The 25058-nt window shown below is 40.9% G+C and overlaps 2 protein-coding genes across 10 annotated transcripts in view; one reads left to right on the forward strand and one right to left on the reverse strand.

The window, feature by feature from the left end:
- FAM161B (FAM161 centrosomal protein B) lies at positions 1-16008 on the forward strand. 6 transcript variants are annotated; one of them, XM_080344807.1, is made up of 9 exons: positions 1-148; positions 324-536; positions 1657-2219; positions 3812-4149; positions 4528-4655; positions 4962-5129; positions 5619-5718; positions 7184-7314; positions 7558-8572. In XM_080344807.1, exons 2-9 carry the CDS (start codon positions 388-390, stop codon positions 7646-7648), a joined length of 1668 nt encoding a protein of 555 aa, XP_080200933.1. In that variant the 5' UTR covers positions 1-148; positions 324-387; the 3' UTR covers positions 7649-8572. The 6 variants fall into 6 exon arrangements, 3 of the variants coding, with proteins under 3 accessions (XP_080200933.1, XP_080200935.1, XP_080200934.1); XR_013922152.1 differs by lacking the exons at positions 1-148; positions 7558-8572 and adding exons at positions 12116-12251; positions 15972-16008 and having other exon boundaries at positions 242-536; XR_013922153.1 differs by lacking the exons at positions 1-148; positions 7558-8572 and adding an exon at positions 6550-6981 and having other exon boundaries at positions 242-536.
- The window catches only part of ZNF410 (zinc finger protein 410), a 21976-nt gene continuing 6628 nt past the window's right edge, over positions 9711-25058 (reverse strand). For 3 of the 4 annotated variants that reach the window (XM_080344812.1, XM_080344811.1, XM_080344813.1), the window contains 8 exons: positions 17948-18083; positions 17425-17658; positions 16947-17138; positions 15958-16117; positions 14962-15143; positions 12149-12238; positions 10900-11025; positions 9711-10333 (listed from right to left, as the gene is read on the reverse strand). In XM_080344812.1, coding sequence (XP_080200938.1) covers positions 10149-10333; positions 10900-11025; positions 12149-12238; positions 14962-15143; positions 15958-16117; positions 16947-17138; positions 17425-17658; positions 17948-18083 — 1305 coding nt within the window. In that variant the 3' untranslated portion in view covers positions 9711-10148. The remainder of the gene's footprint in view (positions 10334-10899; positions 11026-12148; positions 12239-14961; positions 15144-15957; positions 16118-16946; positions 17139-17424; positions 17659-17947; positions 18084-25058) is intronic. The other variant, XM_080344814.1, reaches the window with a different exon arrangement.

Consider the following 25058-nt stretch of genomic DNA (forward strand, 5'->3'; position numbering starts at 1 on the left):
CAAAACACTTGTTTTCCCCAGCGGCGGGCTCCGTTCGAGTCTGATTGGCTACTTGAGGCCGAGAAGGCGGGCAGAAAGCGCTATCGGCTTCGCTGATTGGCTGGAGTGGGCATTGGCGCCGTCGGAGGGCTGAAGAGGCGGCCTGCAGGTAAGGGCAGCGGCCCGGCCTCGGCGTTCCCGGCTTTACCTCAGCCCCGGCGGCGGCGGCCGCCGCCGCCGGGGCTGAGGTAAAGCCGGGAACGCCGAGGCCGGGCATGGAGATTGGGCTCTTCTCCCCGAAACGAGCGTTTATCGCTTCTTTTTGTTTGTTTGTTTTCTTCTAGGTGACACAGCACCGCCTCAGGCTCAGGGTCCTGCGTCTCCCGCCACCGGTTGAGGCCTCTCGGGATGGGAGGCCGGTGCTCTCCGTCAGAACCGGGTTTATCGTACCATGAAAAGCTAAAGGATGACCTGGGGGTACCTGAAGAGGATGAGGAGCTCGAGGGTTTCAGGCGGGAGGCGGCAGTCCTGCGTGACAAGCTGTGGGAGGCTCTCAGGTAGGATGGTGCCTGGCAAGGATGCGGGATTCCTGCTGCTGCTGACCAGCCACATGGCGGAGCGTGAACTCCGCACGTATATACCACCAAAATGCTGGCCACAAATTTATCCACAGGTGGGACGATGAGGCCAAGAGGTGCCCATATAAGCAGCGTTCACATAAAACACGAACAGCGGGTTGCCTATTCCTGCTGATCATGCCTAAAATTTGCTAGTAGGTCACACACATTTCTATCCAGAATCCAGTCTTCAGTGCTGCAGTCTCGAGCTTCTAGCTCTCAGACCTTTGGTCTTTGTGGTTAGTCCAGCTTGAAGTTCACTAAAAGATCACACACATGCTCTTATACAGAATAAATAGTTTATGAAGAACAGACTTCAGCAATCACCAGCCAAGGGTATTGACCAGGTTCACACATGATCAGCATTTCCCCCTTTTTCCCGTTTTCCTGTTCTCAGTCCACACTGATCCTTCCTTTTCCCTGTGTTTATTCCATCCCTAAACATTTACTCAGTTTCACAATCACCCTCAAGCATCCTATGAGATGTTTGCTATTTCAATAAGAGCCATGATAGTCTTGTGGGGTTTTTTTTCTTATCATCAATCATATGGTCTTATCAGCTACAAAGTTTCCAGCTGAACCTCTTAAAACTCGCATTAAAGCGATTCCTTGTAATAGCCCTTCCATCAGTGTCTTAGGAATTCTAGTGTTTAGTACTGTTTATTAAGATTTGTGCATCTGTGTGCATAATTTATTGCTTCTCCTGAGCTTGTCCTTTATGTTGAGTAGCTATCAGCCACCTATCCTGAACCTGGAACTTTTTGATTCACTGGTGGCCTTTCTGGCAATAGAGCACTAGCAGCATAATATATTGCATTACAAAGCTAAGTAGGCCGAAGTGGTGTTTTATACATGGAAATGCCTATGGAAAATGGAAAGCAAAGTTCTGCTTGCGAACTTTGGTAACAAAGCCAAATATAGAGCCCAAGAACAATAAGCCCTGGGCCTGTCGACCAGCTCGGCCTACGGTATCTTTCTTGTAATCAACAGCCTCTCCCTTCTTTTAATTCTATTTTTTAATAATTTCTTGTATTTTCCCTTAATACTGTCTTTGTCTTAGTCGTACATCTGGCAACAAAAGGCAGTCCAGTTCTTTGATTGACCTCACCTCGGACAGTACATGGGATCAGCAAAAGCCTCACTTGATTCCTAAATCCCGCTTGAGGCCAAAAAGCGCTTCATCTCCCTGGATTCCTTCCATCACCATCCCTCAGCCCTTCAAAATGACACTGCGGGAAGCTCACCAAAAGTCCCAGTTGATGAAGTCATACACGTTTCTTGAACTAGACAAACAGAGAGACAAAAGGCAAAGCCAGGACGAAGCTGAATGTCAGAAACAATTTCGGGCGCAGCCTGTACCTGCCCATGTGTTTCTGCCCCTTTATCAGGAAATAATGGAGCAGAATGAGATTCGCAGGCAAATAGCAACACAGAAAAGAAAGGAGCTGCTACTTGCAACCCAGCGGCCCTTCAGTTTCCTGGAGAAGGAGGAGAAAAAGAAAGAAGCTATCAGACAAAAGTTCCTGGCAGCAGCAACCACAAATGAGAGCTCCAAACGGAAGCAAGTCAGTAAAAAAGTGCCTAAATCTACTTATGACTCACTGCTTGGAGATAAACTCAAAGGTAAAATGCCAGGGCTCTTCCTGTAAAGACAACTCCCTGCCTGTCCATCACTGTCTCCATGCTGGAAAGTAGGATCATGGTCCATAGGGTGTTACTTGGAGTATAAAGCAAATATCATTACGTCCCCTGGTGTTGTGCACTCTCCTGTGAATCACTGGTCATTCCATCTCATCTAGATACCCTTCAACAGAGTGTCCTAAATGTAGTAGTCTTGTGTCAGTATCAGGAGTTCTGTACCACTCCCCAGCACACATGAATACATTGTACTCTTCAGACAGATTTCCATGCTCCTTTTGCTGCAAATCATGACAGTTTGCAAATCTTTCCCTGCACTGGATTTTACATTAAGGGACTCAGATTATTTGTGGCACAAATGTGAAGACAGATATAGTGCCAGAAGCATCCCAGGTCTGTGCAGTCTCTTGGAACTGGCAATTTTACTCCCACCTGAGTGATCTGTGGTGCACAGGACCCCTAGGAAAAAATTATATCATGAGCCCCAAACAGGAAATTAGGTCAGTTCTAAGGGCTAGTGTAGTTGTCCAGTCCCTCCTGCCATTCTCTGATGCTTTCAGTTACCTTCCCACTCACTTTCCACCTTCTTATTAAGTTCTTAAAACAGGGGAGGTAGGTGCCAGGACCATTCCAGTCAGAGGGACAGTCATACAGTCATGGAAGTTTTCTTGATGCTCACTTCCTTTCAGATGGTAAACTGTACAGCCTTCATGTTTGAATAGAGGACCTAAACCAGTCCTTGATAATCCTCATTGCTTTTCGCACCTTTTTTTTTTTTTACTAGAGAACAAAGGATAAGCCACTCTTCTATCTGGTATATCAGAAGGGAGGACAAATTAACATACCTCAGTCAATGCAAACTTCTAAATAGACTCAAAAAAAGTCTTATTTTGCAAACAGCAGTATTGATTTTTTTTCTAAAAGAAAAAACACACACAACCAACAGCAAACTGTTTGTTTTCACAAAAATTTAGTGCTGCACTGGAAAGGACTCAGTTTGACACTGTACCCTGAAACATTTTTTCCATGGAAGGTTTCTCACAGAAGTCACAAGACATGATCCATCCACCAAATGCTTCTTACTTAAAATCTTTTCCAACATAGGCAAACATTGCTGGATATTACATAGAAAAGCCATTATCCTTGAGAATTATATTTGAACGGCTTGTTTTAATCACACAGTCAACACAATGACATGCAGTTCTGTATGAAAAGTAGAACCTCGATTAACACAACACTTCTGCAACACAAAGGGCACGAGTGATCTGGTGCTCCTAGAACAGGAACAGGAGAAGAATGCCTGTTCAGTAACTTGTTCTGATAAGTGAAAGAGATATCTAGAGGTTAATGCCCAAGAAAGAGACTCTCCCCTGTTTTTTCTGGTATCTTTGATTTTTTTTTTCATGGGAGGCAGAGGTGAGCGAGGCTGGAGGGTGGGGAAAGAGAGCACGAGATGTCTGGTCTCTCCTATACGTGTAGCTGCCATCATAAAGAAAAGGTTAGAGTTGTGCAGTGGCAATTTTATAGCCTTTTATATCACTCATATTCTTCTCATTGCTTTGCTTTTGATTCATTAGAAGCTGAACTCTGCAGAGAAATCCGCATTCAAATGAGAGCCAAGGATTTGCTTGAGAGCTCCGTAGCTCTTATAGATACTAACAACTGTCGGAGGGAGCCTCAGTGCCGAACTGCCACTAAAACTAAACAGGAAAGACTTGGCTTCTTGCAGGACAAAAGTTTCAGCTTCAAGCCAAGGATTAATCCAACAATACCGGATTTTGAAGGACTTTACTGGGCATTTCAGAGGGAAGCAGTAAGGAGACAAGAAATCAAAGAGGCAACTCGTAATAAGCCATTCAAGCTAAGAACCTCCAATCTCCATGGCAGGCAGAGGCAGGCTAATGAAAAGCTAAAGGTGAGATGACTGGATATTTCTCTGGTACTGCTTTCTCTGATCAAGATGGCAACTTCTTAAATTTACAGCATTTATTTATGGATGGTTAATGTCCTGTGACTTCTGCCCTTGTCTTGGGAGTACTGCAGAATTCTAGGACAAACCAGAGAGAACAAAACTCTACACAAAGAGATGAGCTATGACAGCTAAGGCTCAGCCACCCTTTCATACTCCTGATCACATCTTCTCCCCCTCATCCCCCTCCCCACATAAACCCCTGCTAATGGAAGAGAGAAGAACAAGTGCATTGTTCACATATCCCAACTGTTATCTTTGGTAAACAAAGAGGAGATCCTATGCTGTGAATAAATACACTGAATGAAGTTCCATTTTTTTCAGGATTCTCAGCAACTTTCCAAGGTTTCAGTGCAAAAAGGTCATTCTCTGACTGGACTTTCCTCTCTCTCTTCCAACACCCTTCCAGTGCGTATTACAGATGCCACTAGAAAAAGGGAATCTGCTCTTAAGTAAGTAGAAAAGTTTGCCTACGAGACTATACACCAACTAAATGACCAAAATGGAGGGGGGGGGAGTTTTAAAAAAAATCAATGTTTACCCTCATCACATCAGCTACATCAGTGATACTTTTTTTCTAAATGTTTCTCTGTCCTCTTTCTCTGCTAATTCTTGCCCTGCCCCCTTGTTGATTAGGAGCTGCACACTCGTATGTCTGAAATTTTGCTTTTCTCCTTAGAGGACCACAAAAGTGAAATACCCAATACCATGTAGTCTGGCAGTCTTAAGTGAGCTCATTAATATTTTTTTCTACATAGATACTCCCAAGAGAGCAAAAAGGAAGGGAACAAAGAAGGAATGTATTGGCTGGAGAAACAGAAAAAGAAATGCCAAGCTATCCAAAAGTCAGTGAACAGCCGAGCAAAAGCCCTTGATCCACACAGAAGTCTGGAGGAAACACACAAGGAGAAGTCGAAACAGAACTGGTCAGTATCTTATTTTGCACAGAAATAACTATTTGCTCTACTAACTGGGGATCATCAGATAATTCTTTAGGAGGAATTGGGTCTAAGAACATTTCTAGCCTAACTTTTTTGGCTCTTATACCCATTCCACATTCGTTTGCATTTCTTGACAATTCCACACTACTCTTTCCATACAGAATGGTTTCCTTTAGTTTTACATTTGTAGAGACTAGTTTGTACAAACAAACTAACTGAGATGTGTAAGCTGGCAAAGCACACATAAGACAAGGTTTTCTAAAACTGTGAATGCTAGTTCTCTGCTTACAGTATAGTAGTAAAGCTTTGCTAATGGGTCCGTAACTTGCCAGCAATAGCAGCTTTTTGCCCAGCGTTCAGAATCACGACAGTTACCAGGGCTATTTAAAGGACAGAACAGTTACTGAGAATTCCTCATTCCTGATTAGCTACAGTCAGAAGGAATCTTATTGACAGGGAACTTTTCTATTTCAGGCAAAATATGAGAGCAAGAACAAAAGAATACAGAAAGGAGCTGGAAGAAATGCAGCTGCGAGTCAAGAACAGACCATACCTCTTTGAACAGGTCACCAAGGTAACTGGTCAAAGTTCTGCAGTGTTTCTGGGTGACAGGATACTTCGGTTTTCATTTAAAACAGGCATTAAGAAGCCTAGTCTACCATTAATTCATGGGTAACAAGGTCAAAATGGTTGCATAGTCTCTTGACTGTACTTACAATAATACCTATAAGGCCACTCAAGTATAGTTTAAAAATATAAATTATAAATATATTATTATTTTTTTATAATTAAATTGTTTATTAAAAAAATCCTTCTGACCACTCGAAAAAACACTCAGACTTATTTCTTGGTTGTAAAGCTTTCCAGTCCCTAGTATATGTTGCAATCAAAATATATGGTATGATGAAAATTAAGGCCTTATCACACCAGAAATTATATGAATACCTATTCTGCACCTGAATACTACAGGCTAGAAATCTTTTTTTTTTTCTTTCCTTAGCCTCTCCAGTTGAGCACTTTTTCTTTGTACCACAAGCGCTATTAGGGAACCGTTGATGACAGTTATGTCACTTATATCACCTGCCAGCTCTGCTATCTGGGGTTGCATTCAGCACGTCTAATCCATCACACAATATGATCTGCAAATCTCTTTTGCACTTGAGGTGCAACACAATCTTTACTCACTACAAAGTATCTCTTCCCCTGGGTTTTCTCTTTCAGGTCTGTCTCCTTGCAGGGAGAATACCTGGTTAGAGACATAGTGACAATACATTGACAATGTGCAGATTGAAGATTTCTCAATAGAAAGTAGACTCCTGGGTCAGACTTTCTGTTCAGATGCGTAGTTAATGGAGGCAGAGAACACCTTCGTATGATAAATATTGGTAACATTTCTGTTTGCCAGGTTGTTAAGAATTCAGCAGTATCGATAGCATTCACTCCTGGTGAGACAGCATTTCTATCCTTCCACATAGAACACCTTAATTTGAGGAACTGGCCAGTCCCTTTGGAAAATCATCATCTCAGACTACATTAATTTGCAAGGTGTATTTGGAAGCAATGAGGATATAAGATCCAGGATGCCTGTTTTTCAGTTTCTTGAAGATAAGCTGGTATGAAACTATTTCACAAGTGCTCTCTGTTTGTTGAGCTCTGCAGTTGATAGTGCTTACAAATTACAAGCAAGTGTGAATTCCTCACAACTCCTTTTTGCACATATTCTCAAATTGAGTGTCAGAGTCAGGACTGAGACACAAGTATGTTAGTCTGGTAAGACTGGAACACTGTAGAAGCAGGAGAACAGAAGAAGGAAGAAAAAGTACAGAAGCAGGAAAAGGTGAGCTCTGGCTTTGATACAGATGAGATATTCTCCTAGTATTTTTTTCATACTGTACTGTATGGATGATAAAAAATCTGGATGGGGGCTTTGCTGCTCTCATGTTCTTGTTAGGAGTGTCAGTCCTGAACTTTAAAACAATTTGCCCATTATGGGGAAGCTCCAGTTCTATGTGCTTACTGTTTAAGTTTCAATTTCATAGCATGATGCTCGTCAGGGAGCAGAGCGTCGCTACAGACACACCCTCCAGCAGGCTGGCCTAAGCGAAGAATTTGTAAAGAAAAAAGGGAAAGGTGCCACTGACTTGCCGGAAGAAGAATCTGATGTTCACAGGTAATAAAAACAATGCAATACAGAGCTTTGGCCTTTAAGTAGAAATATTTGCCTTGTTCATGAAAGCATTCCAGTTTGTATCATCTAGTGCAGGCAAAATGAAATCAACTTCACTCCTCTTATTAAGCACCATGGCTTCTCTATCGTAACCACTGTGACTGCACTCTATTCTAATGCATGGGGCAAAGCAGCAAGTAAGCACTGTGAACCATTTCCAGTATTAGACAGTATCTGTTTCTGCAGAGCGCCCAAGCCTCAGGGTGAAAAGGACAACTGTACTGTACAGGAAGGAGAACCTCAAGAGGAACAGAGTGGAAAGCAAGTGGCAACATGAGATCTAGCAAAAGAATCCATCGATCATCTCTTGATTTTTTTTAAATTTAAGATTCTCTGGGTTAATCCTCAGAAGCTTTCTGATTGAGACTGACACCTAAGAATTGCTCTGGAGGAAGCGAGATGTGAGAACTTAGTAAAGGAAAGGAAGAGCAACTGTTGTTTAGAGCATGTCTTGTCCAACCCAGCAAACCCTGCAACCTTCCTTAGTCTTCACAAGTGCTCCCAGTGTGAGCCATTTATCTTTCTTTAACGGGAAACAAGATAAAAAGGTTGAAGCACAATCTTTGGATAAAAGTAGATATGAAAGATTGAAGCGGTGCATCCTCTAGTGTCAGCTCCTTGTGTTGATGCCACAGAAGCACACAGAAAGAGGAGAATGTCTTTCAGTGCACTAAACCTTTGTTTACACATATATGTGGTAGAATGCTTTTAAACAAGGTATTTCTAAGAAAATAAAAATTGCAGGAGTTGACCTACCTTGGCAGAAGACTCAGAGGGAAGTCCTTCTCTGGTGTTTACTCTTCAGTCACTTGTTACCAGCACTGCTCCTTCCATTAGGAAGAAGCAATAGTCTTTCTCTATTAAAATATCTCCTATACTTAATTTGAAACTGTTTTAACATCTTACCAATTTAGGTCATTAATTTGGCCTGAAAAACAACCAAAATTATGAAGAAGGTTGTAATTAAACAATGCATCATATTGGATTGCTGGTGTCCTAATTCTACAATTACTGTGATAACAAAGATGGACTTTGGTGGAAGAAAGATCAGGCATTACCTTTCAAGCATGTTGCACTCCAATCCCTGGGGCATCTTAAATGGTCCAGTTCACACTTTGGTGGTCTTTCTTTATCTGACAGTAGTTACAATCTCAAAAATACAAACCCTTGCCACATGGAATGTTTTCTGATAATTATTATATCAAAGCACTTTGAGATTAAAATATTTTTAAATGGCTGTCAATGTTTCTGCATTGTCCAATTTCTTTATCAATCATATTTTCCTCACTTTTTAAATGGAAGCCGTGTCCCTTTTCGTCTTCATTACCTCAATCCATTTCTCTTTTCTCAATAACCAAACTGCATCGTCACATCAGAAATATAGTATAATACCTGTAAGAGCTACCACATTAGATAAAGATACGAAACTGAGACCATGACACTTTTGACCATAACAAAGTACCAGATAAAAAAAAAATAATATGAACAATTTAAGGGCTATTTACTAAAATTGTTTGCTACTTTCCGTAATAATACTTGATGATGCTGAAAAAAAAAATCCAAGTATGTGAAGCATAAAGAAAAAAAGAAAGGAGGAACAAAGGCTTAACTTTAAATTGATGTTATGCCATATCCCTTTAACAAACACTAAGGTCACATGCATGAATAGAGTAACAGATAAATCCAAGTCTTAATATTGTTCCCAAAACAAATGGTGATGAAAGTAAAAGCATCAAACTAAGTAACTGAAACTTATTAGCAGCTTTTTTGCTAAACAAAGTGTTGTTCTGAAAGTAGGATTACATTTCTGTAATCCTAACAAATTCGTAAGCTCTTAATATATCTCAAAATGGTATGGCAAGAAAGAGTTTCCACCTTTGCTCTGGATTTTTGCATTTTAGGAAAAAAAAAAGCTTATTTTAGTTAAAAGAATTGCAGGCTGTTCAGCCGACCTATAAAATACTGTAAGTAAAGAAGACATCTCACTAGAGCATCTCCCATCAATTTATGAGATGGCAGCCAAACCACAGCAAATCCCAATTCACAGGTCCCTGGTGGAGCTTCTGCAAGAACCGCCAAATTACAATACCTTTAAAGACACCAGCTCTACCTTTACATTCAGCTAGGGAGCATTCTCTTCATGTAGGAGCTATTATAGGTGCATAGTGTCTTAGCAAAACTCTGCATTCTTAATAATCCAAATTTTGAAGAAACTAACAAAAATTCAAAACATCTATGTAGTCGACTCATTTAAAGAGCTTGATATACCAAACAAATTTTAGAGGAAAAAGTGACTGGGGAAAGCAGGGAAAGAACACAGCAAATGTAATTAAATGATATCAAGTAGTACATTTATTTCAGATAGTAAGTCAGCTTCTGACAGCGAGATGTATTAGAATATTGTCTCTGAAGGTAAAGGATGGAAGGACGGCCTGTTGCTCAAGAGACCGAATGTCTGTACAGTGCTTGGCACAATGAGGTCCTGGCCCTTCACTGGGGCTCCTAAGTACTCCAGCAATAGATGCATTAGGCTTGAGGAGAATGGACTGCATAAACAGTTTGGAAATGGCGTTCCATGACATGGGCTAAATGACACCTAAGCAGCAGACTTAACCTTCTAAGCTCTGCAAGAGAGAAGCTTGGTCCGGTAGGTCTTCTCCAACTCCAGTTTTATGATTCATTCTCCATCTACCCACCCACTCTGTGCACAGTTAAAGCAATGTCCACTCATCCTGCTGCAACATGGTGAGCCTCTACGAGGGATGATCGATCCCACTTCAGTCACCACATATAAGAGGGCGGAAAAAAGAGCAGCTGGTCTCACCCTCCTCTACTCCAATAATAGACTCGGTATCTGGCAGGTGCAGAGACTCAACACCAAGGCTGGGCTGAGAGTTCATGGAGATGAGATTCTTACTATGCACTGTAGATTCTTCCAGCAAACTGCTGCCCATCAGTGACTCTGTTGTGGGAAAAAAAACAAAACAAAACAGTAAACCAAAATTCTCATAATGTAATGACACTACAACATACCATGCCCGTCTCCAAGTCACACAGACTTCTTCCCTAGAAACCTACTTTATCTTTTCCTATTCTTTGGGCATCCAGTGCTCCAATGGATGCTAACTCCTGTATTTATTGTTTTGAGCCTCAGTATGGCAGGGTCTCATGTGGGCTTGGATTTCTCTTTAAATAGTTCAAATTGCAATAAAAAACCCATGCATCTTGCAACAAGAATACATAACGATGGGCACAAATTCCATGTGAAAAAAAATACCAGATTCACATTAATTTTGAAAACAATGAACCTATCTGCCCCTTGACCACAATACAGAAACACACCTTTGTCTTCTATCCTAGAAAAGGGTGGAGTGAGCAATCCATCCACATCTTCAAGAGGAACAGTCTTTTATTCCTTACTGGCTTGTGGTCTCATATTTTGAGGACAAACATCTTCCATTTCTCTTTGACCATCCACTAATTCTTCCCTGTACACCTTCCCCACAGAGCGTGTCCTCCCTTCCTTACCTGGCTGTTCCTGCTCTCTGCTGCCATCTGTTCCAATTCGGGAGTGATGTTTCCTCATGTGCACATTTCTGCTACCACTCTGGGAAAATGTCTTCCCACAAATTTGGCACTGATGGGGCTTCACTCCTTGGAGTAGAAGGGGGAAAAAATGTCCCAACAATTACCAAATTTGGAGTAAAGATTTCATCAACCAAGAAGCCAATAATACTGTTGGAGTTGACACCACTGGTGCTAATTATCAGTGAATAAAAACAAATGAGAAATATTCCTGTTTCCTGGAGTGCAATAAGCTTTCAGAACAGAAGAGGTTTAGGTATCAGTACTGCCAGTTGTTGGAAATCTCAAGTCTAGAGAGCAATATAAAGTCTTCAACTCTGATTTATGAGAGGGAACAAGTTATTTGGAATCTCTTACTCAGTGACACGGAAATATTTAATGTCCCATACCTAGAATAAAAGGACCAAAAGCAAGGAAGCAGAGGCAAGGAAGCTGTCTCCTGCCACCATACAACAAATTGCAGCACCTGGTTTACATTCCTGAGCAGAGACTGGACAATGACTTGTCACTGTGAAACCATTTCCATTTTACAGAGCAGTCTACCATTTCCTCCATACAAGTATGATGTCCATACATGTGAGCTCAACAGCGTGGTATCCAAGAAGGCAGGAAAGAGAAAGCATGAAGAACTTGGGTAGTCTCAAATATTACTACCCCAATAAAATCTCTCCTTCCTCAAACAAGGCACATGCATTATGTGCTGATGATATTTAACACAGATCAATCAAAACAGAAGGCAGAAGCTTTGAAACACTTGTGAAATCGATGTCCATCTAATGCTTTGTCCAACTACAACTATGTAGTATTAGAAAAATAAAGGAGAACCCTACCTAGGGCAGAAACCCACTCATGAGAGATTTCAGATGTCAATGGCTTTGGTTAATATATAGAGGTGCTAGGTCCTCTCTTTTAAGTAAGAAAATGGCAGCTATGAAAGAGATATCCAACTTTTGACATATTTGAAATAATTTAAAAACAAGTTTTAAAAATGTAATTTGAATCTAGAAACATGAAATTTAGAAACAGTTAACAACAGAAAAAAAAAATTAATGGCTACAGGCACCACAAAGGAAGTTGTGAAACACTATGACCTGTAAAAACCAGGGGATTTTTCTTAAGGAAATAAAATCAAAGTCCTACAATACAGATCTTTTCTCAGATAGGCCACAGAATGTCAGGTGAAGACTCTTACCTGAGTGGACGACCAAATGTTTCCGAAGGCTGGAGTATTCAGCAAAGGAGCGACCACATCCCTGTGCCTCACACAGAAAAGGTTTTTCCCCTACAAGGGAAAAGTAAGTTCTTAGATTTTGGGATCACAACTTGATCTGATTGTCCAAGTCCCTCTGAAGATGTCTGTTGCATTCTCCCTTTTGGCCTTAGGTGCAACAAGTTCAACAGAAATTACACATATGCTTCCTAAAGCTTTTAAAGCATTCTCTTCATCAGCTTTGAAGTAGAAACACTGATGTTCTGAAATATTCTTAGATCATCATTCACTGAAAGCGAACCAAGGGTCCAGTGTTTCTAAATCGATCTTCCAAGTATGTAAATACCAAAAGAGTAATTTAAAAGTGCCTGGACTATGATATATCTTCTATATACAGTTCTTAACAACCAGCTCTCTGCTTCACACACTCCCAGGATTCTGTTCCCTTTCTGCCTCTCAGTGCCAAAAATTCCATTAACTGTATTTCCCTTCATGTCAGATTCTATACTTTATTTCAGATCGGGCTGAACTTGGCAAAATCCCATGAGAGATGTGTCAGTCATTTATATTTATCCATGGAGGAACAGGAATTCAAGGCACAATTTGTTCTCATAGGCTGAAATTTGTTATTTTTATATCTCTCCACAGCTATTTTTGTATTTGTCTAAATGATGAAAAATTGGGAGGTGACCACACTAATGCAATGCAACATAATTATCTGTTCTAAACACCCTCTTAATAAAGCCTTAAAAAACCTAGAGATAACTTTTGCCTGCAACATCCCACTCAATATACTATCTTTAACACTATGATTTCAAGTCTTCAGCTAGACCACTGTATCAGAGTAACAGCAAGTCCACAGGAGATTAAGCAAGCTATTTTAACTAATTTATTGTCTAACATATATTGTCTAACGTAGTTCTTTCAGAGTAAACTTGTTTTAAAAGTTGTTTCTACTGTGATTTTGCCTTTAGAAGTCCTCTCCCCACAGTTCATTTCTCAGCTTCCTATCTGCTATAGCATTCAACAGATCTGAGCAAAAAGGATCAATACAGCATGTTCTGATTAGTGTTACAAAGCTGAAATACGTGGCAGATTCTCAAACACTGTACCTCCTGCCTTGTTATAAATATTTAAAACTTGGAAGAAAAACTACCATTGACAAAAATAAACAGCACACAGTTCCATCTCTAAGAAACCCTACATCTATTTATACCTGCAGTTTTGTAACACCTTTGGTCTGATCAAACTCGTAACTGCACCTCATCAATTTGCAGCTAGGAAACTTATTATTTACTCCTCCAGAAGCTACTACTTTGTTGGCTGCAGAACACTCACTCTGTCATGGAGGATTGTGCATGTGTCAGTTGGGCCTTTTAGTGTTCTCTGTGCCTTGGCTGGGAGCTTTAAGTGCAAAAGACAACTGTAAAAAGTATGGCTGCTGTTACTACATGTTTAAGATTTTATTATTGGTATACATAATTTTTAACTACATCCCAACATCTGCCCCCCAAACCATGTGTCCTAGCTAGACTGCAAATTCTTTAAAACAGCAACCTTTTTCCATGTGTATCTACAAAGCACATACCATACGGTAGCACTTAAGTAAAGCAGAAGGCATAAACAGCTGCTGGCGGCCCACATAAACTATGATTTCATTTTACTAGGGAGGCCTTGTGCTCCTGCAGTTGTCAAGGTTATTTTAAAATGTTAGCTAACTGTCATGCAAGCCTACCTCCCTCGGCCATCGGTGAATCTCTAACAATATTCTGAGAGGCTTGAAGCGGCCCATTTGTTTAAGTGGTGTGATAATCCTGAGGCTTAAAAAAACCAACCAAACCACCAGAATATTCACTATGAACTTTGCTAACTATTAAACGGCTGATGATTTCAGCAGTAACTTGTGTGCCTCCCTCAAACAACTTCCTAGAATAAAAACACCTAAAGCACTTTCTGCAGTTTTCAAGACTTTGGCTGGTACACCAGCTTCTAAAATTATTGACAAAGCAGGATCAGATTCTCCAGAAGAGACAGCATAAACAAACAGTGTATAAAATACAGCACTGTGAAATAAAGGTTCTTGTTTTATTTAATATCAAAAGCTGAGCATGAGTTAAGAGTACACAGGCTCCAGCATATGGTATCATCCCGAATTAGCATTAGCACAAACAGAGCAGTTTGCATGCCAGAATGCTGTCTTCAATTATCGCCTTTTCCTACTAGACTTTGCTGCTATATTTTTGCTACTCATTCCACTGTATTTCTCACTTCCCTACATTTCCCAAATGTAGTCATTCTACAAGCAGCACAGGTAACGTAAGCTAATCAGATTCAGCTAGATGTCAGTACAGCTGCGACTGTGTCCGCCAGGACTCCACACTGGAGAGACATCTAAGCTATTGTGCCTTTCAGGAATTTAAAATAGTTTCTTCATAAAAAACAATTTCAGACTGTTCCCCTGAGAAAAGTCTATTTTCTTCCCAAAACAACACACACCACTCCCTCCATCAAACCACTGGAGGGGGGAAGGGAATCTTCATCGCATGAGTACAGCATCATCATATAGTATTTAAAGGGTAAAACCTGTGTGGAATTTTATAGGATAGTAAAGAGGGTAAGTAGTTGATTAATTTGACCTATAGTTCAATGTGAATTGATAGAAAATGGGCATTAATGTAGGGCAGAGATAAACAACATAAGATTCTGAGAAGTTTGAGGATGGAGGAGGAAGTGGTTTATTCCTCAGTAAAGACCCCACCTCTGCAGACCACAAATAGGTGAGGTCTAAAACACACCAGTGTGAATTCGTAGGTGGTTCTTCAGATTTCCAGCTGTTGTGAACTGTTTCCCACAGCCCAGCTCCGTGCACACAAAGGGTTTTTCGCCATTGTGAGTTCTCATGTGCACCTTCAGCCTCTGCAAGACGTAGAAACTTTTTCCACAGCCTTCTGCTGGGCAGGTGAAGGAGCGGTCGTTCCTGGAAAGCAACAAATCAGCTGTTTCATTACCAGCCACTGCAATGTATTTTTTGTGACCACGTAACTTCTTTTTTTGATTAAATAAAAGCAGAAACATTTAAACCAAAATGAATTATATCAGAAAACACAGAGACTCAAGCAAAGTGAATGACCTAAGTCCTAAGGAACTAGAGTATGAGTGGTCCACTGGAAGTATTTGTTCAGGTAGTATCTTTTCATCATGTTGCCTTGACTACTCCCTACCCAGAATGATTTAGTAAATTGGTGCAACAGATTATATAGGAGCATTGTGGAATTTTAGTCACTGGAGGATCAAAAATGACTCTATGTGTTCATATAATATATGCAATTACTGCTGACCCTGTCTCAGGGCAAGATGATGGCCTCATGTCTGTTGGAGTCCTCCTCAGTTTTTAAGCTTCTCTTCTACAGTTTACTTTAGAGACTGCCAGTTTCTTATCTAAAAGAGACTAGGGTGATTTGCTAGATCAAGCAAGTTTGTTCAAGGATATATAAAAGTATGATAGCAACCCAAAACTTCTAATGTTCACTATAGTATAGAAGCATGCTCTTTATCGAGCACCTGTTAAAAATTAAAAATACTCAAAACTGATCACTAACAAGGACCTCCAAAAATCATCTAAATTTGGTCATAGTGTTTCAACATAAATGACCCAAAGCTAGCAATAGGCCTAGTATTTCCAAGAGTAACACCACATTTTCACAGCCTGTCAATGTAAAAAAATAATGCTATCCCAAAAACAGAGCACAGTTTTTCAAAGTCATGACAAAATACAGCTTTGTTCCACTCACCGGTGTGTTTTCAGATGATATTTGAAGTGAGCTGGCCACACGAACGTCCGATCGCAGCCCTCAACTGTGCACTTCAGCTTCCTTTCCACGCGAGATAAATGAGGAATGGGGCTGGAGTCTTTCGGCTGCCCATCTCCTGAGCAAAGATGAACATTTTCACCTGGAAGAAAAAGCCCACCAAAATCTAAAAAACATACAGATCACTACAATGTGTCAAATTTAATAGATAAAACCAGCATCATATATTATACAGGACTGTAAAGCAGGTATGTGCTTTGTTACTAATTGTTTACCACATCCTACATGCTGCTGCCTAACCCATAACAGACTTGCAAACTTTACCAGGCCCATAATCTATTCCAAACAAACTACCTGTATCAGATCAGCTGCTACCAGATCAGTCTTATCATGAGAATAGAAAGCCAATGCATTAAAAATTATAAAAACAATCTCTCTATTAATATCAACAAACTGATAAGTATTAGCCAGGATAACTATTTTAAAAAACACCTTAGCTAAAAAAGACACCATGCATTTATTTGCAATTATTTATTAAAATAATTAAGTCACAAAGCATGTGACTACATCCAATTATGTATTCTCCAGAAAGCTGATCTCCAAACCCTGTGGAGCTAAGAAGTATAAATTACAGTATGCATTAAAAATAGACACTTGAAAGTGAAAATGAAAGCTGAAATAAAAGCAGCTGCAGTCAGAAAGAAGATACTCCATATGTACCAGAGAACATGGGGACTACAATGGAACTGCTAGATCCACTGAAGTTCATTCCCTGAGAAAAACAGAAGAGCCTGTTTATATTGCAGAAACATTACATGACTGTCCTGTGTAATTCTGTCACTGATGATATGAAGACATGTCAGAATAGATTAAAAGCAAGAGAGAGTGAAAGAGAAAGGAAGAAACAAGCTGAAACTACGAGCCTTGTATGGATCATTCAACTTTTTAGACAGAAGGAGGGTATTTCCTACCATTATTGCTTGCTTTGGCATTCTTAGCGAGCTGTGCCCGAGTGGCAGCAATTAAACTGTCATGGGCCAACTCTTGCACTCGTAGGAACCACGGAGTACTGCTGTCTGTGCTGTCATGAGAGAGAAAGTCATTCCCAGAATCTTCTGCTTCATCTTGAACAAACACCAAGTGCTCTGCTGGAGACCCCAACCCTAGAAACAAAAATAACTTCATGAAACAGAAGGATAATGTAACAGAGGGAAATTTCTTTCACTTCCCAGAGTCTGGTGTTTATGGCATAGACCTAATAGGTGCACTGAAAAAGTTTTCACTGCATTGTGAAGCTGCTGATGATTAAATGCTCCTGAAATATCCAATAATGCCCAGAAAAATTTGTAATCTTTCCCATTCAGAAGCAGCAGGGACAGAGCTGCACTTGTACCTCCTCCATTCTGCTGTCTGAGACATATACAGCTGGATGACAAACAGAAGAATTACCTGCTCTTGTTAGGTTGAGAAGAATAAATGAAGTGCTGTCACTGGGCTGAAGGTCTTGCAATAAACTGGAAGTCTCTGGAGTTGACAGAAGTTCAGATGGTTTTTGTACATTCTGTGCCCTTGTTTCCTCTCCATCAGGGCCCACATTTACCTGGAGACTTCTCAAGACAGCAGATGAAGAAACATCCTTGGAAGAATTAGTGTGGCTTGGAGAAGTGAGATCTCTTTCATCATCTAGTGAAGAAAGTAAAACCAGAGTAAATAAAAAGCATAAATACACTATGACTAAAAGATACCTAATAAGTTATTTTTCTAGAAAAAATAAAATAGAACTTGAGAGAGATTGGAGGAATTTTCTAACTAGTCAGACTTCACTGTTAAATGAGAAAAGTTTCAGTCACCTTCCTGAACTTGTTCCCCCATCCCTGGAATATCTTATCAGCAAGAGGCAGTTGCCACCATGGCACAGTGAAGACAGCTGCACAAAGGGCACACTCACAAACATCCTCCACAGAGATTTTACCTGGCAACATGAGTCTGTTGCATTCTGAGGTCTCAGTAACAGGAAGGAGAGAAAGACAGGTGATGTCTTTTGGTTCCGATTCCACCAGCCCCTGCCCCAGTGGAATAGAAGTATTCTGAACAAACTGAACCAGCAGCTGAAAAAAGATACTGAAGATTAGGTCAAGAGCAGCACAAATAATTTAAAAAGGTAGGAAAACCAGTCATTTACCCCCTAATGTCTTGTAGGAGACAGTGCATATAATCCCATGAATACACATCAAAGCAAATGGAAGCTTTTCAGTCTGCACTAATGGCAAAGGAGAAATTGTTTGTATTTGTCATCTCTGAAGTACCTATACAATTCTCAATTCTTTAACCTACAATAGGCCTGGATCACTATGGACTACTCTGAAGGCTACTTAGGCTACATTCCATTTTATTTAATTTTTCACCAATATAAATTTTACCAATATATGCCATGTTTTAAGGCATACATTCCTTTTTAATTCATCTTTTACCACTTGATATTTTACCGCGCTCCAACCTTCCAAGTAAATGTTTTCCACGCTCAGCTTTTGGCACAGTTTTTTTTAAAAATCATTGTTTTTAAATACTTAAAAGTCAGCCTTTCTTAAATAAAAAGCAAGCAAAAGTCTAGTCGCAAAGATGTCTAGCTAATAGCTATTCAAAATAGGCAGATAATGATCAGAGGAACAAGGCTGGGATGACAAGAGGGAGAACACAGACAGCCTTATCCATCCAAGTCAGCTACTCCTAGGACCGTCAAAGACAGACCATTATAGCCATTGTCCTTAGTGTGAACCCCCCCACCAAGGGTATTCAACAGAAGAAAAGCTCTTCAAAATTCTATGCAAAATAAGGGGAACCATAGCATAAAGAGGTATAGGACTTATATTGGGATGCACTCCCCGGGGCAGACTTTGGGACTGAAGAGGTTTGGCGGATTGCACAGGACTTATTATGCATTGTTTAAGGGAAAGGCCAAAGGCAGGAACTGGAAAGGATCAAGGTGGATCAGGGCAGAACAAACACAGGAAAATGGAGAGAGAAGGATGAACGAGGCCCATTATATATACGCAGAAAGTTTGTCAGTTCAGTTATCTGGCACAGCCTAAACATCACTGTGCATCCTGTCTAATCATTAAAATCCATTCTTAACTATTCCATGTGTTATCCCACTCTCTAGAGTGTGTATGTGTCATATGCCAGTGAACTCCAAGCCATATTGGTTGGTAAGCATGGGAGGTATGGGGACACATCCTAGAGAAACCCATCAAGGTTGTCTCTAAGCAGGAACCCTTGGAAATGGAATCAGGCACTTTGTGCTGCCTGTGCTTATGTGGGTAAAGCTACAAGCATCCTACTTGGGGCCCTCACCTGCACCCTCCCCCTGTGGGCTCCATTTAAACTCAGCCTGTGCTCCTTAGTCCCTTCCTGAGCTGTGTTGTAGGTTTACCTGTCTCAAGCACCGTCTCGTGGATAACTCTCAGACTTTTACTGCATCAGTGTCTGCAGTCCCATCCCCTGCTTCTCCAGACTGGACTCTCTGGAAAGACCCTGGACCTGATTCCTCACTTTACCTCATCCAGAGCTGTGGATGGACCCTGTTTCCAGCACCCAACTCTGCTGGCCATGCTCAGGTGCTGCAGGACTGTGCCCTGGTCAGTGAGGGCACAGCCTGGGCTGGGCTCACCCTTGGCTCCCAGGTCACCCTGCTTTAGGAGCAGCATGTCATCACTGACAATTATGAAGGTAAAAATTAAGTCTTGGACTCATTCATTCAGATGGCAATATGCCTCTAAGTCAGACTGCAGTTTGAAAGGTTAGCATTTTTTCCAGTTAGGTATATTATAAGATTATCCAGAGACCCCAGTCTGAAGAGGGAAGTATTTTTATTTTGTCAAAATAATAGAGAGGCAATAAGAGATAGTCCCTTCCCCAAGGCCATGCATTCTAATTTAAGATTAAAAAACAAGAGAAAGAGTAAAAAGATAAGGGAGTTAGGAATAACAGAGCAAAGCAACCAAATAAAGAAGTTGGACTGAAAAATGTGAGCAGCAAGATAGTTCAAAATTACTGGACTGCCTTTCATCTTCAGTCTGTTCATGACCCCTACTCCTGCCTACTCCGCCACCACAAAACACTCCCTTATTTTCATACAGAAAGTCTTAGATAAAACTTTCCTCCTATAACAGGAAAGCTTTGCTTCAAACCCTCCACTTCCACACAGCAATATTAAGCCACTAAGGAAAAGCAAACTGCAGCAGCCACAAACAGATGCTTGAAAGGAAAGAGATCCTTTTAGTTTTCTGTGGTAACAAGCTAGTACAGAGAATTAAAAGGGGGCAAAAAAAGCAGAAGTAAACAAAAGGACAAGAATCATGCTCATTGTTAAAATCTGGAATAAGAGCCTTTCCCATAAACTAAAAGCAAAACAATCATCAAATATATTCCTCCCAACTCTACATCAAATAATTCAGAGAAAATAAAAATTTCATGTTGCAGTTGTATCTTGACAGTCAAGTACTTTCAGAAACCTTCCTTTCTGCTCAAAATCATTTAATACCTTTTTGACAGCTACAGCAACTGCAATATGGGAAAAAAATCTAATTACAAACACTGTGTGCTGCTTTCTTAAGTTTCTTTTAATTTAGTTTTGCAGCTGAAAGCAAATAGGAAATTGTAAGCGTATCTGGTAATTGGCTATTCAGCATAAAAGACAGAGTAGGAACAGAGAGGTGATAAATTAAATGTGCAGATACACAAACTCTAACAAACTACAGATAAGAGAGAGTAACAAAGACCAGAACTCCTGGGACACTGATGGATGGACCTTTACAAGAACGACTTGAATGCGACCTTGAAGAAATTCAACCAGAAACTTTGTAAGAGATAGGAACAATATGATCGTGGAATACTGGAACACATCTCATAGGCAGGAGCAAACTTCTTATGGGATATGGGAGAAATCTGGGACTGATTAACCGTTACTAAGATGTCTTAAGAGGAGGCTGTAGGAATGTGAAAAACTTATGGATGTTTAAGGGAAAGAATCAAGGGTGGGGAAAGGGAGAGATCAAGGTAGATAGGAGAGGAACAGCCATGGGGAACGGGAAGGGGGTGGGGGATAATATGGGTCAAGCACACATTAGCATGCTGCAGGTCAGTACGCCGTTCTGTCTGTCACTCAAGTCTATCCTGTCTTCTCAAACACTGTTTGCTCCTAAATAGTTTCCAAGTAGGATCATCCAGTTGACTTCAAGGTGGGCTAGCCTGTGAATAGGAGGAAACCATAATCTGGACCCCAAGATACCCTGGTCAGAGGCCTGATTAAAAAGCCCAGGGCCTGGAGATAGATACTGGAAGGACTTAAGCTTTGGCAGAGACTGGATACATCCATGATCGTAAGTATGCATGTTCAGCTGAGAGAGGGCATGTGTGCGATACACTTGCAAATTTCACGCCTGATTACCTGATGAGTAGGAACAGAATTAGGCCATTTGTGGTCTTCCTGTTCCATGTGAATGCTATTTGTGTTTGTGGGTGCCTGTAAAGGTGCTGTCCTGCCATGTGTTAAGTGTTTGCAGCCATACGTGTCTGTACTGTCTATGTGTGCGTGGGGGCATATCTGCAGTTCAGGCTCAGCCTCACTTCTGCCTGCACCTGGGAACAGGCCAGTGGTCTCCAGTCTGAAGGGCCAGGAGGGGAGGAATCTCCTGGATGCTACAGTTTGTCAGATCTCATAACACTTAATATCTGGCATCACAAACAGGATCCAGGTGGGCTGTAAGCATTCCTGAGATGGTGACTATAAAATCCCTATGTAAGGAGGCGACTGATCCTTCTACAAATATGGCCAAAGTGCCAGAATTTGTAACCAAGCAGACAGTACATCTTGGGGCACCTGAGCAGGAATAGTTAGGAAAACTGAATGTACAAATTATTAACAGAACACAAAACGAATTACAGGAGTTGTAAAGTGGCTTTACTCTATAGCCAAGATATCCTGTGGAATTTCAAATAATTTTTAGTATTAATTGCAAAAGAACATCCTCAACTTATAGATTAAAACTTTATGGACAAGATGTGAGCCATACAAAGAGAATCTATAAGCCTTGGAGGGACAAAATGAGAAAAGTTCAGCTGCATCTTGCTATAAAGAATTTTATTTTTGTCCTTGCCATACCACCTTCTTAAATATAACCTCCTTTTATTCCTGCTGAAAGATCATATAACTCTGAAAATCCTGTAAGTAATATAGACAGTGTATGTACAAAAAATGTAAAATATTTCTTGGCTCTTGTCACTAAAAAAATAACTGTCATCCCTGCTGGTCAACAAGAGATGGTTGGACAGGATTGATCCCTGGGTCTATCATCACAAGCCATGCAGAATGCTTGTGTTACCGAAAAGCCTGGATAATGCCCCTGACCTGAGAGGGAAAAGAAGAAGAAAACAACAATATATCTGTTCAAAGAACTGGGAACCCCTCCTAGATATCCTAAAAATAACACAAAATACCACAGAAACAAATTAAAATATGGCCATCTGGGATCCATCTGGTTGAAGTTTGTGTCCCATAACAGACCCCCTTCATCAGATGATTCAAAAGTCAAGAAGTGTCAGGCAGCTGTTCTGTTTATGGTGAGGGTGGCTGGGGAGGAACAGGGGGCATGGGGAGGAAGGTTGCTCCGGTACTGGCATTGAGAACTATTCTCCTGCTGAACAGCTAGACTAGAGTGAGAGCAGCAAGGACTATGTTTTTAATTGATACTGTTTCTGTTCTAAATTAATCCCATGAACCACTACAAAATAAAGAGGTCGAAGGAACATTCAATAGACAGAGAGGGGTGGAGTGGAAAGGAGGGACTGGAGCTGAAAGGTGTGGAGGGCAGAAGGATGCCCTTCTCCCATACAGCCTCTGGGAAATGAATTCATTCACAAGAGTCTCTCAGTGCGAGGTGCTAACGAGAAAGAAGAGGCTAAAATATCTCCCACCTCTCCCTTTCGAATACCCGGTTCAATTAATAGACCAGAGCTGTAGTTCACTTGATTGTGCCAGAGCTACCCCCCCACCCCGACAGCAGAAAGCGCTCTGCAGTGCACCAGTGCGGTGGAGGCAGCTGGAGATATTTGCAATTGTAACAAATCACCCTGAAGGCTTAAAGCATGCAAAATGCAGATCTTATCAGCTCCCTGAGGAATGCTTGCAATACAGCTTTGGGGGCAGGGAGTTCAGAAGAAAAAGCAGATCCATCTGCCCGTACAAACTGTCTCCAGGCAGTTTTGTAACTTCCTGGGAAAGGATGCACCTCTACTCAAGTATAATACTAAATATTTACTGGCATATTGGTGGCTTCTTTAGGGATAAAACCAGTAGCAAAGAAGCTTATGCAACCCGTCCGTAGTGCTTTCATTAATATTATCTAGACATTACACAAATACAGTTAGCTCCTAATTAATACCTTTCTCACATGGCAGGGGATATGAAAGAACATCTGTGGCTGAGGTGCAAGGCTCAGAAGAGGATATAAAATCATGATTGACTTTCAGACACACCTGAACAGCTGTTTGGGAAGGTGTAAAAGAGGTATGTACCAGTTTCACATCAAAGAAGCAGAAAATAGTACTAACTTAACACTCAACTTTCACAATCAGAAGGAGGGTGTGTATAGATTTGGTAATCTGCAATGCAAATTAATCCAAATTTGTAATACAAAATAGCCTTGATCCAGATTCAGGAACACTGTTTAGAAAACAGCATCTATGGAAAGGATGCCCTCTGCAACCTCCGTAGCTTTCATGCATCAGGCCTTTTCATACTGGAGAAAGCCCCACTCTGTTCCGGGCTTACTGGGAAGGAGATGTAACTCTGGTCTGCAGAAATAGGACTGTTACGTAAACATGCCTAATTAACAAACATCTGACTAAAGTGGAGAAAAGACAAGGCTCACTTACAGCTTCTATGTGAGGAATGAGGGAAAAGCATTCCCACTATTCTGGTCCTTGGCTGTCAGAAATAATCTACAGGAATCCACCCATGCAAAGACTGAAGTAACAGAGTCCCCCACCTGAGAGTCCCACCCCCAAACTGAGAACCAGGAGAAAATTCGGTAGCAGTTACGAAATTCCAATCACAAGACAAGGGAAAGGAATTCCTTGCAGCCTACACCAAGGCTACTCAGGGCTGCAATGAATCTGCAGCTACTTTACCTGAATAGTAGGATTGGAAGGACTTTGGCTGCTCTGTTAATTAACAAATTACAACTTCACCTGAGCTATGACTAATTACCAGCCTATAATCCACATTCCCTTTGGACTACCAGTTTAAGATATTTGCTGTATTGCATATGGGCTGAAAAAGGATAGAAACAGAGGATTCAATAAAAACAATTCTATTTATACCTGTGAATTTCCCCAAAACGTCCTTCATAGCAGTACTAAATCCTCTGCTCTAGGACCTCAGCCTTCTAAGGAGGTAAACCAGAAAAGCAAAGATACAAAGCAATACAGCCCTCTGCACTTTTAAGTGGGGGAACATACAGATACCTGAGTAGCGGCTGTCAGCCTGAAACAAAGGCAAGAAACAAGAGAGGTAATAAACTGAACACACTGATACAATTGTGTAAAGCGTAACAAACTGCAAACTTGTATCTAGCAAATTGTAGGTAAGAGTAACGAAGCACAGAACTCTCAGACACTAGTCAATGGGCGGCTGCTGAAGTGAAATGTTGAAGAGGCTCAACCAAAACATTTGTAACTGGTAAGAAAATAAAATTGTCTTGGGTTACCTGAATGGGTCTAACATGAAAGATCAAACTTACTATCTGATGTAACAGGGACTGCAGGACGTGTAAAACTTATTAGGCAATGATTAGGGAGTGGATCAAAGGAGAAACTGAGTTAAGGAGAGAAAGAACCATGGCTAGGGGAGAGAAGAGACTCCAATCATATGTTAGCTGGCTGTTGGTCAGTACATTGCTGTGCCTGATCACTGCAGTCCCTTCTATCCACCTACTGAACATATTCCTAAACATTCTCCCCACAAGAGAGTTCACTGCTAGTGAACTTCTAGTCTAACATATGAGGAGAAGGCAACCACAGCCTAG

This window comes from Nesoenas mayeri, assembly GCF_963082525.1.
Source record: "Nesoenas mayeri genome assembly, chromosome: 5".
Classification (NCBI taxonomy): domain Eukaryota; kingdom Metazoa; phylum Chordata; class Aves; order Columbiformes; family Columbidae; genus Nesoenas; species Nesoenas mayeri.

Coding starts and splice junctions, on each gene's coding strand:
- FAM161B (XM_080344807.1), top strand. CDS start 388: ATGGGAGGCCGGTGCTCTCCGTCAGAACCGGGTTTATCGTACCATGAA. Junction 4,656..4,961: donor AAAAGGGAATCTGCTCTTAA/GTAAGTAGAAAA, acceptor TTTTCTACATAG/ATACTCCCAAGAGAGCAAAA. Junction 5,130..5,618: donor GAGAAGTCGAAACAGAACTG/GTCAGTATCTTA, acceptor TTTCTATTTCAG/GCAAAATATGAGAGCAAGAA.